Source organism: Pseudopodoces humilis, chromosome 11 (assembly GCF_049639895.1).
Source record: "Pseudopodoces humilis isolate 2021_Gansu_Grassland_sample_001 chromosome 11, ASM4963989v1, whole genome shotgun sequence".
Classification (NCBI taxonomy): Eukaryota; Metazoa; Chordata; class Aves; order Passeriformes; family Paridae; genus Pseudopodoces; species Pseudopodoces humilis.
Window position 1 is genome coordinate 24,793,000 of NC_142210.1, and position 11,813 is coordinate 24,804,812.

The 11,813-nt window shown below is 49.6% G+C and overlaps 2 protein-coding genes across 4 annotated transcripts; both read left to right on the top strand.

Annotated features, from left to right (window-relative positions):
* Positions 1-399: 399 nt before the first annotated feature.
* Positions 400-7,476, top strand: P2RY12 (purinergic receptor P2Y12). Of its 3 annotated transcripts, none has more exons than XM_005525149.3 (2): positions 400-461; positions 5,573-7,476. In XM_005525149.3, exon 2 carries the CDS (start codon positions 5,590-5,592, stop codon positions 6,613-6,615), a length of 1,026 nt encoding a protein of 341 aa, XP_005525206.2. In that variant the 5' UTR covers positions 400-461; positions 5,573-5,589; the 3' UTR covers positions 6,616-7,476. The 3 variants fall into 3 exon arrangements, with proteins under 3 accessions (XP_005525206.2, XP_014109775.1, XP_014109774.1); XM_014254300.2 differs by having other exon boundaries at positions 422-461; positions 4,933-7,476; XM_014254299.2 differs by lacking the exon at positions 400-461 and adding an exon at positions 2,330-2,584 and having other exon boundaries at positions 4,933-7,476.
* A 1,673-nt stretch (positions 7,477-9,149) lies between these two features.
* Positions 9,150-10,932, top strand: P2RY13 (purinergic receptor P2Y13). The gene is made up of 2 exons (XM_005525214.3): positions 9,150-9,226; positions 9,758-10,932. The coding sequence occupies exons 1-2, from the start codon at positions 9,180-9,182 to the stop codon at positions 10,800-10,802; spliced, it is 1,092 nt and encodes a 363-aa protein (XP_005525271.3). The 5' UTR covers positions 9,150-9,179; the 3' UTR covers positions 10,803-10,932.
* Positions 10,933-11,813: the final 881 nt, after the last annotated feature.

Below are 11,813 nucleotides of genomic sequence, written 5' to 3' on the forward strand. Positions count from 1 at the left end.
TGCACTTCCAGTAACAGGGGTGAAAATGAAAATGATTGCAAAAACAGGCCACAGAACCCAAAGGTGAAAGGAAATGTCTGCAGAGCCCACAGAGCCAGCACGGGCTCATCTGTAGCCCACGGCAGGAGGGCAGCAGGACAAGGCCATTAGCAGGGTAATTAATTACAAGAAGGACAGTGCCTGATGTCACCCCTCTGCTCTGACAGCCAGTGCAACAGCAAAGACAGAAATCCAGGGAGTGTTCCACTCTGAGACAGTGCTTGCACCAGAAACAAGGCTGAAGGAGTGGTCAAGAGACAGAATTTTTTTAAAAAGTGAAATAACTATTTAAAGAGGAAGTTTAGGGAAGATAACTGTTCCAGGCACACAAAACCAAACACACCCCTCCCTCACTGACACACTCAGAAGACACTGCAGAGGAGAGCAGAGCACAGCAATCCACAGAGGGTGCATCTCTAAATGTGAGCATTTGTGAATTGTAATTTATTATTGCTTCAAACTGACTGAGAGAAACAGCTGGGCTTACAGCAGGCTAGAAAGGAGCTGAAAATGTTTCTGTGAACATGCAGTGGGGCTGAGTGTTTTGAATGTAGCAAGGAGACCAACATAAATGTAATGTTATTACCTTAAATATAGCTGTTTCAAAATGTATACATAAATTCTATTAACAGTTTTCAGGAATTTCTAACTCCACTTGATAAAAAAAAGGTGCTTCCAAACAAGTTCTGCGTATCATATCTTTAACAAATTATTTAATACCTTGTATTATTACTAGACTCTCATTTGTTATTGTAGAGTAACGTTAACAAAACTTGTTATTTTTATTATGTTACTGAACTTTAGCTTCTAAGCAGAAGAAATTAACATAGAGCTCAGATATTTGTGTAGTCCTTCTATATTTCCCACTCCTTTTTCCCAGTGTTTCTGACTAAATGCTATTGCTGCCAGGTGTCTGTAAATCTATTAAAATATTATTACTGCAAAATACTTTCCTGCTCCCTGTGAAATGAAACCACAAATCTAAACTATGCAGCCCCCAACTAGGGACACAAACCAGGAAGGAAAACAGCAACTGGGGCAGTTTGTGAGTATCACAAGATGTGGATTTGCATCTGAAAGGTTTCCACTCCTCTTTTACAAAGTAAAAGCCAAAAATATGGCATACGGGAACCGAATTCTTTTTTAACTTAAAAATCAAGGAACTGAACATTCAAGGATAAAACTTCACAAACTCAAACATGTTTGTGCCTCTCCCCGCATCAAAAGAAATCCTTACAGAGCGCTGCAGCTGCGGCAGCTGAGGTTCTGCAGGATTTCCATCCAGCACTGCCTGAACTGCAGCCGAGGAGCCCCAGAAGCGAACACGCAGCCCCAGCCAAGGCAGCGGGCTGAGCGGGATCCGATGCTGCACGGCTGAACCGAGAGGTGATCTCTGCGGGCAGAGCAGCCCCGGAACTGCCCCAGAGGGGAGCGGGCTCAGCCCCTGCTCCCCGCAGCACAGACCCGCACAGCCCCGGGACCGAGCATCCCTGGGACCCAACATCCCTGGGACCGAGCATCCCTTGGACCGAGCATCCCTGGGACCGAGCATCCCTGGGACCGAGCATCCCTGGGACCGAGCATCCCTGGGACCGAGCATCCCTGGGACTGAGCATCCCTGGGACCGAGCATCCCTGGGACCGAGCATCCCTGGGACCCAACATCCCCTGGGACCGAGCATCCCTGGGACCCAACATCCCCTGGGACCGAGCATCCCTCGGACTGAGCATCCCTGGGACCGAGCATCCCTGGGACCGAGCATCCCTGGGACCGAACATCCCTTGGACCGAGCATCCCTGGGACCGAGCATCCCTGGGACCGAGCATCCCTGGGACCGAGCATCCCTTGGACCGAGCATCCCTGGGACCGAACATCCCTGGGACAGCACAGCCCTGGGACCGAGCATCCCCTGGGACCGAGCATCCCCTGGGACCGAGCATCCCTTGGACCGAGCATCCCTGGGACCGAGCATCCCCTGGGACCGAGCATCCCTGGGACCGCACAGCCCTGGGACCGAACATCCCCCCGGGCACAGAACATCCCCCCGGGCACAGAACATCTCCCGGGCACAGAACATCTCCCGGGGGCACAGAACATCCCCCCGGGCACAGAACATCCCCCGGGCACAGAACATCCCCCCGGGCACAGAACATCTCCCGGGGGCACAGAACATCCCCCGGGCACAGAACATCCCCCGGGCAGAGAACATCCCCCCGGGCACAGAACATCCCCCGGGCACAGAACATCCCCCCGGGCACAGAACATCCCCCGGGCACAGAACATCCCCCGGGACCGCACACCCCACCCGAGGCTGCGATCTGCCCCGCCCGGCACCGCACGCTGCCCTGGCACGGGCAGAGCGGCTGCAGCAGTGAAGCGAAGGCTGAAAAAGCCCTGGCGATCTCCACGGGATGCAAAGCAAAAGGAAACCCCAGCAGCCTGCATCAGTGTGTCAGCAGGGTGACAGCAACTCCTTCACCAACCACATGAACAGCTCTCCAGACTTGCTGCTTAGGTGCCTGCAAGACACGTACAGGTCACACAGGTAAGCTGTTGTGGAAGAACACTCAGAGGGATTCACAACATTCCTCATCACCCCACAAAACCTGCAAACAAAACCATGCCAGGTTTGCCCCAATGCAGCCGAGCCACGTGTCCCATACTGTCACAGAGCGTGCAAACCCCTCTGTCAGCTGGGGAACGTGACAGACCCTCAGCAGGCTGACAGCTGGTGACATCTGGTGTCACCTGTGGCAGAGGGAGCCCAGGGCACAGTGGGGCAGGGGATCAGGACCACAGCCCCTCCCTGGCCAAGGCTACAAAGGGTGGGTGTCGCAGCCGGCCCTGGCAGTGGGGCACATCATCCTCCCCACTGCCCTGAGCTCACCTACAGCCTCCACCAGCACTGCAACACCTGCTACCTGAACCTAAAGGCTTTTTCTGCTCAACTGGAGACCAAAATCGCTCTTTGGAGAGGCGTAGGTGACCCCAACCCTTCCAAGAGCCGTGCAGCGTGCTCGGAGCTGAGGAGCAGGCAGGAGTGCTGCTGCCACAGACACACAGCCCCGTCCTGTGCCTCCCAGCCAGGCTGGACAACTCGAGCAGCAGCTCAGCCTCCACCACACTCAGCTCGTTCAGCAGCTGAGAATACACACACAAATGACAGACTGAAAGAAATGCCCAAGCACCTAAAACAGGAGCCAAAAAAAAAAAATCAAAAAACGTTAAGGATAAACTGTGTGGCAGACAAAAAGGCAATTCACTATTCACTAGAGAAGGAGGAGAAGAGCTAAATAAACGGTTAAAATAGAAAAACTATCCCTCAGAGCTACTCCTCAGAAATCCATGGTATTTCAGGCAATCAGATGTGTTACTGAGTAATATGATGGCTCAGTCCAAAACAGCAAAACCCCATCCTAAAATCCTTTGTGTTTAAATAATCTAGAATTTTATTATTTTTGGAAGATTTAAAAATAAAATGCCTGTATTGATTCTCCACAACTATCACCATACCAGAGAATGGGGAAGTGCCTGGCATTCTGTTTCAGAGGACAGGAAACTAAAACACATGCAAGCACATGGCATCAAATCTGGGGAATTTGCAGTCCAGATCTTGGGGTTTTTCTGGCTTCACAGAAAACTTACTGCAGCTTTGTCCTGACATAACTCCCCAAAATTAACTCTGCTCACGTGTCCTGCAAAGTCTGATGTTCAGTGCTGGTTCCATGAGGTCAAAGATGAGCTGGATGTGGTGGGGCAGGTGGTACAGCATTTCTGAGGCAAAGCTGGTGCTCCGCTCCAGACATTGCTGGAGATCTGGGAACAGGAACGTCAAGAGTCAGAGGCAGCTGAGGGCTCCTCAGGTACAGCAGCACTCTGAAGGTCACCATGTGCCACACTACCTGATGTTGATTGAAATAGGACAACTGCTGCAGCTTTGTGAACACAGTCTCCAGGGTCAGAAATGCCTCTGGTTTGGTCTTCCTGGGCTTCTGTCCTTCATCTTCAACTGAGCAGATATAAAAGGTTACCCGAGTAATTTTATATTTAATGGAGCCCTAGCAGGTTTCCATTGTTACAGATTTAAAAGACAATAAAAATCTTAGTAAGTTTTACTCATGACTAGACAAACCCTACTTGCCCCAGTTTTCCATTATAATTGGGACAGATACACTGGAGCATGAAACATTGTCAAAGCTACTGTGAGCTTATCCCAGCAAAAAGAGGTGACACTCCAGAAGAGCTGCAAGCAATCACTCAGTGCTCCCAGGAGGGGAAGGGACATGGATCACTCCCATTCCAGGCTCCAGCCCAACACGAGCATTTGCAGCCACTTGCTGCAATGGAAAACTGGGATTTGTGGTGGCTGCTGACCAACCCTAGGCACCATGGGCAGGGCAGCAGCTCAGCCTCTCTCCCAGTGACTGCCAAGCAGAGGAAAACCAAATTACAGGATGATGTGCATGGCTCCAGTCAATGTACTGAGCTCCCAGCTCCTGTGAGCTTCGCTCCCAGCACCCCAACAGCAGTGTTAGAGCATTTACCACCCATTTCTGTAGTGCTTTTCCTGTTTGGATTTTGAGGATGTCTTTGGTAATCTTCTTTGGCTGATGCCTTGCTTCATCACGCTCCTCACCCACACCACGAAGGAGAATCAGGAATTGGTTACACTCATGGCTCAAAGATTCATCCTGAAAAGAGCAGATGCAAGTGAAGTCCCTTTGCCTGTCCCTGCCATCACCTGCAGAAACCGAGGGGAAACAATCCCATTGTTTCAGTTTTACAATCTGACAAATCCCTGCTCCCTCTAATACTGCCCCTGGGAGTCAGTCAAAGGCAGGAAGCAAACTGCTAATTATTTCCTAAAATTTAATTTCTCTCTCGTTTCTACAGAAAACAGAAGCAGAAGCTAACAGTGCATCATCTGGAATCTGCAGCTGCCACTGACTAAGAAAGCAGCTCACAGGCAGAGGATGGTCTAAGGCTCAGGCCTGGGATGCTCAGCTGCTCCTCCTGCCTCTGCCTGCTCCGAGGGATTCCCCAGGAACACTCCTGCCCAGTCCCATGGTGAAGAGCTGGAGGGGCTGCCAAGGAGCTGCTGGCTGAGAGCAGCCTGTGCCCAGGGCACAGCCACACCCCTGCGGGTCCCCTGCCCCAGGGGGACGTGTCCCTGCTCTGCAAGGGCTCCTTCCATTGCACGGACTTGCCAGATGAACCTGTTCCATTCTTCAAAGCAAAAGCCAATTTTTTCTACCTTCTAGGAAGAAATAAATCTTTGTCAGGGATTTGGGCATCAATTGAGAGCACATCACCTCCTCTGAGTGCCCATTTTACACAGGCAGAGCCCAGATACAGTCACATAAACAACTGCATCAGCACACACCAGAGAGCTGCCCTGGCCCAGCTGGGGCCCCGCCAGCTGAGAGCATTTGTTCACAACACAACAATTCAAAGCTGACTGAAAAGGCTGAAGTCTCATAAGAGATAAAACTCTCAATTTGTTCTTTTTTTTCTTTTCTGTTTGTTTCTCCAGTGAGAGAGAATACTACAATGCAAATGAAAGCCACAGCCCAATTCAGCTCCTCCAGGAATGACAGCAACTGCACCAGCGACAGCAGGATCAGCCAAGTCATCTTCCCTTTACTCTACACATTTCTGTTCCTGGTGGGGATCACTATGAATGGCCTGGCAATGTGGGTCTTCTTTAAAATATCCAGTAAATCAAATTTCATCATCTTCCTGAAGAACATTGTCATTTCTGACTTCCTCATGATCTTGACTTTTCCATTTAAAATCCTCAGTGATGCAAAGCTGGTATCCTGGGTGCTGCGAGGGTTCGTGTGCCAGGTCACCCAGGTTGTGTTTTACTTCACCATGTACATCAGCATCCTGTTTCTTGGTCTGATAACTATTGATCGCTATCAGAAAGCCACTTCCCCATTCAGAACATCAACTCCACGCAGCCTTTTAGCTGCCAAGATCCTGTCCACAGCAATCTGGGTATCAATGTTTGCTCTCTCCTTACCCAACATGATTTTAAATAATAAGAAGAAAACACCCAAGAGTGTAAGGAAGTGTGCTCTCCTGAAATCCGAGTTTGGCTTAGTCTGGCATGAAATTGTAAACTACATTTGTCAGCTCATCTTCTGGGTTAACTTAGCAGTCATAGTGGTATGTTACATCCTTATCAGCAAGGAACTGTACAAATCCTACAAAAGGATACAATGCGCAGGGAAGGCATCCAAGAAGGCTGTCAATCTCAAGGTTTTCATAATAATTGCTGTGTTCTTTATTTGTTTTGTGCCATTCCACTTTACCAGGATCCCCTACACCTTGAGCCAAACGAGAGATGTGTTTGACTGCTCTGCTCAGAGCACCCTGTTCTACCTGAAGGAGACCACGCTGTGGCTGACATCCCTCAATGCCTGCCTGGATCCATTCATATACTTTTTCCTTTGCAAGTCATTTAGGAAATCCTTGCTAGACATGCTGTGCAAGCACAGGGCAGTGTCAGGGCTCAGGGCACAGACAAAGGGGCAGAATGAGGGGGATGACACTGACGAGACGCCGCTCTAGATCTCAGGACTCCACACGGCCCTCCCTGGCCACACGTGTTTATTGAGGGTGGCAGGAGCACAAGTCCATGAAGAGCATCCAGAACTTCACTGACTTCTTTAAAAGTAGTCCTGCAGATGAAGCACAAGCACCCTGGAACCACTGCCTGCAAAAACAGAAAGCTTAAATAACAGAGGAGCTCCCCTGACCCCAACCTCCACGTCTGTCAGAACTGCTGGGAAGAAGTCTGAACTTAAAAGTGGAACTGTGAGGAAAAAATTTAAAACAGAATCATGAAATGCTACAGATGATATAATGAAAATTCAGTAAAGATTTTGCAGAAATAGCTAAACTTGGGCCAGAGTAAAGTCCATGACAACACCTGAGAAATGCAGATAAAATCCACAGATGTGCTTTTTCTATACAGGGAGCTGTCACCCTGTAGGCAACTGGCAGACAAACAGAAACCTAGGCCAGATGTAGAGGAGTCATTTGTGCAGATTTTTGCTTACACTTTGCTTATCTCATTCTGTGCTTGCAGTTCCTAATCCACTGACCAGTAATTAATAGTTGTATGTCAGAGGAAATTATTTCATAATCAGGCTTATCTTGGTATTAATCAAATCTCCAAATCCTTCCCCCTACTACATAAATAAACAAAACTGTATGTTTTCACAGAGAACATTATATTAGAAAACATACAAACACTCAATTTACATCATACTGAGATCTTGGGGAAAGACAGGCTCATGGTAACCACTGATGATTAAGGGCAGCTTTTTGCACTATATAAAATACTCAACCACTTCCCTTTTTGCACTTGGAAAAAACCAGGGAAGTATTTTCAAGTACATGACATTTTGAGGTATCACAGCAATTGCATGTGAAATAGATTGTGGGCTACTGGAATAAATTGTGGTTCATTTATCAGCTCTGCGAACAGCTCCAGTTGAGCAGTGTGTGTCCCCATCTCACAGGAGCTCATCCTGCCACAGCCATTGCCTGTCCATCCTTCCCAGGACGTGTCCCTGCCTGCCAGGGCACTTCTACAACTGAAATCCAATCTCCTAAGAAGTTAAAAGGCAGTTCCCTTGTTACTTACTGCCACCCTCAGCCTTGGGGTTTGTGCATCTCTGGTAACCCACTGGGATGAATTCACCCTGCCACAAACTGTTCTGTGCCCTGCTCCAGCTGATACAATCAGGAGCTGGGGTCCACCACAGAGCACAGGGCAGCAGAATTTCCTTGGAAACAGTGTCCAGCCACCCTGGTCCTGCTCCCCCGCCAGCCCACAGGCCCCAGGCCAGGCCAGTTCCCATTAATGCCCAGGGAGGGGAGTGCCAAATGCCCCACTCCCACCTGAGACCTGACTCATTCCACACATTTTTTGCACCTACACACGGAGAGAGAGTGGCAGTTACCCAGGAGCTGCTTTCCCTGATCAGGTGAGCTGTCCAGACAACAGACACGCCTGTGCCCCAGAGCCAGCACGGACAGGGAGTGCACAGGTACCTGGTACCTGCTGCCTCTGACACCTGGGAACAGCATCAACAGCTCAAGGAACATGGAAGGTACTGCCATGGCCATCAGTCCTGGGGCATCACAATGCACTGACACCCTTCAGTGGTCACCATGGGTGAACAGAAGGCAGGCTGGGCAGCCAGGGACACATCACACTGGTGACAGTGCTGAGGGTGACCTAACCCCAGCCCTCTTCAAGGCTGTTTGCTCTCAGCAGCCATTCAACACTGACACCGGCACCTACATTAACCAAAATGTCCCAGGTATCGATGCACAAACTCCCTGTCACAGCTACAGCCTGAGCAGTTCATGGAGCAATCCACCCTGCCCCAGGAAACAGCTGCACAGGAGCCACTGCCCACATGGCAGCGAGCCCTGAGCCACAGCTGTCACACCAGCAGGCAGCAATAACCCTACACAAACAGCTCTGTTCACAGAGAAATGCACCAAAATCCAGCCTTATACCAAACAAACACATCACCAACCCACAGCTTTCCATGCAGCAGTAGTTCCTTCCAGGACCAGAAGTGGCTGTAAGCAGCACAGTGCATCCCCTGGATACTCGGGAATCCCTTCTGGAGCTCCAAAGCCAAGCTCAGGTGCGTGTGTCAGTAACACCAGGCACACCTTGGTGCACATGGCTTTGGAGCTGGGGCCCCACTGTAAGGTGGCTCTGAGAAGACCCTTGTAACACGCTGGCAATGACTGGTGACATCCAGAACATGGAATTCACACACAAACAACAGCTAGGAGCTACAGTCGAGGGTTATCCTGGAACACTGTCAGGAAACTCCTACCAGTCCAGGTATAGCAGCTCTGCCCCCCACACACACAGACACAGAAATGTGTCTGTCTTGAGAGACAGGGTCAGGTTTCCTTTTCTAGTTTATGAGAAGGTGATGTGGAAAGGGAAGAGACAAAAGCAATAGCAAACATGACTAACTCAGGCCACAAGTCAAAATGAGGAAGGAAACCACGCACCAACAGAAAAAGGTCTCATCTTTCTACACATTTCCCCACTCTTAACACTTTACTGGAGGGTTCTGCTGGCAGAGGAACAGCAGATGGGGACAGCCACAGAGACCTCTGCAATAGCTGCAGGTTTGCCCAGGTACTTGCAGGGGCCGAGTGTTTGGGGGTGTTTGGGGGTGTGAGGGGGTGCTTGGGCAGCTGGTGCTCAGGGCTGGGAGCCACCTGTGCACATCTGTCTTAGAAATGCTGTGTAAAGCTGTGCTGAGAAAGGAAAACAGTGGGTGCTTGGAAAGAATTACCAGAAGTCACTCACCCAGAAGCGTCTGGCTTTTGGGCAATGGCTCTAACATTTCTATTCAATGCTAAATTACATTTCCATGGGAAAACCAACAATACTCCAGGAAGTCTGCTCTTATACCCTGCTATGACATTACCCTGGGCCTCCAAAATAAGTATGAACCCTTTTAACGCTTCAGTGGATGTTAGCTTATAAAGAATTTAAATGTCAGCAAAGATTTAGATTTTCCATGAATCAGAAGGGAATTTGGTGTGTCTAACAGACGCTCAGGTTTTGTGCTTGTTCTTGCAAACTTGCTGTTACTGTAAGGAACATGTAACACTACATACAGGAGGTTGTGTTTTGTGTTCTCTCCCTCCTTTTCCATCCAAGTCTGTTTCCAGCGATGGGAGACTCTGCAAACACGAGCAGTGTTGGTAACACCAGTGGAGCACCCTCCTCTGCACAGTGTCCCCGTGACACCACCATCACCCACCTGCTCTTCCCCGCGCTGTACACGCTCATCTTCCTCCTGGGGCTTGTGCTCAACAGCCTGGCTTGCTGGGCTTTCTTCCACATTCCAAGCACATCAACTTTCATTGTCTACTTGAAAAATATCTTAGTTTCCGATTTTATAATGACCCTAATGCTTCCTCTGAAGATCCTGACAGACTCTGGCCTGGGACTGTGGCAACTCAAAGCCTTTGTCTGTCGCTTCTCAGCCATAATATTCTATGACACCATGTACATCAGCATAGTGCTACTCGGGCTCATTGCTTTCGACAGATTTCTCAAGATTGTGAGACCTTTTGGGAAGTTCTGGGTGCAAAATCTGACCTCAGCAAAGATCCTGGCCAGTCTGGTCTGGCTCTTCTTCCTTGTTCTCTCTCTGCCCAACATGATCCTGTCCAACAAGACAGCGACGCCTCAGTCTGTGAGGAAGTGTGCCTCCTTGAAGAGTTACCTCGGACTCAAATGGCACGAAGCCATCAACTACATCTGTCAGTTCATCTTCTGGACTGTCCTCATCCTCATGTTGCTATTTTATATAATTATTGCCAAAAAGGTATATGAGTCTTACATAAAAACACAGAAGAAAGGCAACAGAAGTGAAAAACGGATCAAGGGGAAAGTATTCATCATTTTCACCGTGTTCTTCTTATGCTTTGCCCCCTTCCACTTCAGCAGGGTCCCCTACACTCTGAGCCAAACGAGTGCCCACATGGACTGCCGCCTGCAGAACCAGCTCTTCATGGCCAAGGAGAGCACACTGTGGCTGGCAGCCACCAACGTCTGCATGGACCCCCTGATCTACATGATCCTGTGCAAGCCTTTTGTGAAGAAGGTGTTGTACAGGAGGGTAAAAGCTCTTCAGAGAACAGTCCAGACAAACCCAAACACTGAACTGGACACACGAGTGTCTCCTACTGAGTCTTGATCCTTCAACAGCACACTCTACTCTGCATGTTCATAGAGAACTTGAAAAATAGTTTGGTTTACTTCTGCTGAATAACACAAAAGGGTGTTTGCCGAGTCATATTAACACTCAATAAATGCAGCAAAATGGATTTCTATGTACACTCACTGCACAGCCTTAATGGGCAAAAGTCTCTTGCTCAAACTGCCTGAGAAAATCCACAGGTTAATTCTATCTGCTTTAAACTAAAAGAACTCACTTGCTAACACCTGAGCAGCTTACTGGCTCTGGCTGCACCAAAGGGCAGTTCAGCTTTATTTGGGAGCAAACCCCAGAGCTGTTGACTGTGCATGTCAGTAATTCCTAACCCGAGTGTCAGCCTGGCTGCACATCCAGAGTAGGGAAAAGGAGGAGCAAAGGGAAGGACACGGTCCCTTCCCACCCCTCCTTGCCTCTCTCACACACGGAATTATTTTCACACTCACAGTTTCACCATCCTTCCTCTCTGCTCCCAGCAGGATTCTGGTGGAGGCAATATCCCAGTTTCCCTCAGGACACGCTCCTGGTCCGGGTCACCAAAGCACTCTGGACTGCATCCCCCACAAAGGGGGCCCCAGAGCCATGTGGTGCTCGGCCCCACCAGGGAGGAGCACCAGAGATGTCCCCCTTGGTGGCACATTCACCCCTCGCATTGCCAGCACCAGGCAAAGAGAAAGGAGCAGGGGACACAGCCTGAGCCTCCCCATGCAGAGCATCCCTCTCCAGCCAGCTCGCCAAACCACTCAGAGTTCTTCCCTGGCCATCCCACAGGGACTGTGCCTGGACAGAAACTACTTTCTAATCCAAGATTCTGGAATTTATGTCACTATTTCAAGACAGCAGTGTCCCTTATCCCCAGCCACCCCTTCTCCTCCAGCTCTCCTGCCAGCTTTACACTTTCACATGTGCCAGACACTTTGATCACCACTTGACTGCTATTTTTAGAAATTCATTGGTTACAGCAGCCTAACCCAATCCAGCAGGTTGCTCCAT

Bases quoted from the DNA above. Each gene is read 5' to 3' on its own strand.
- P2RY12 (XM_005525149.3), top strand. From the start codon at position 5,590: ATGCAAATGAAAGCCACAGCCCAATTCAGCTCCTCCAGGAATGACAGC.
- P2RY13 (XM_005525214.3), top strand. From the start codon at position 9,180: ATGGGGACAGCCACAGAGACCTCTGCAATAGCTGCAGGTTTGCCCAG. The intron at 9,227-9,757 runs GTACTTGCAGGG...TTTCCATCCAAG, and splicing joins ATAGCTGCAGGTTTGCCCAG to TCTGTTTCCAGCGATGGGAG.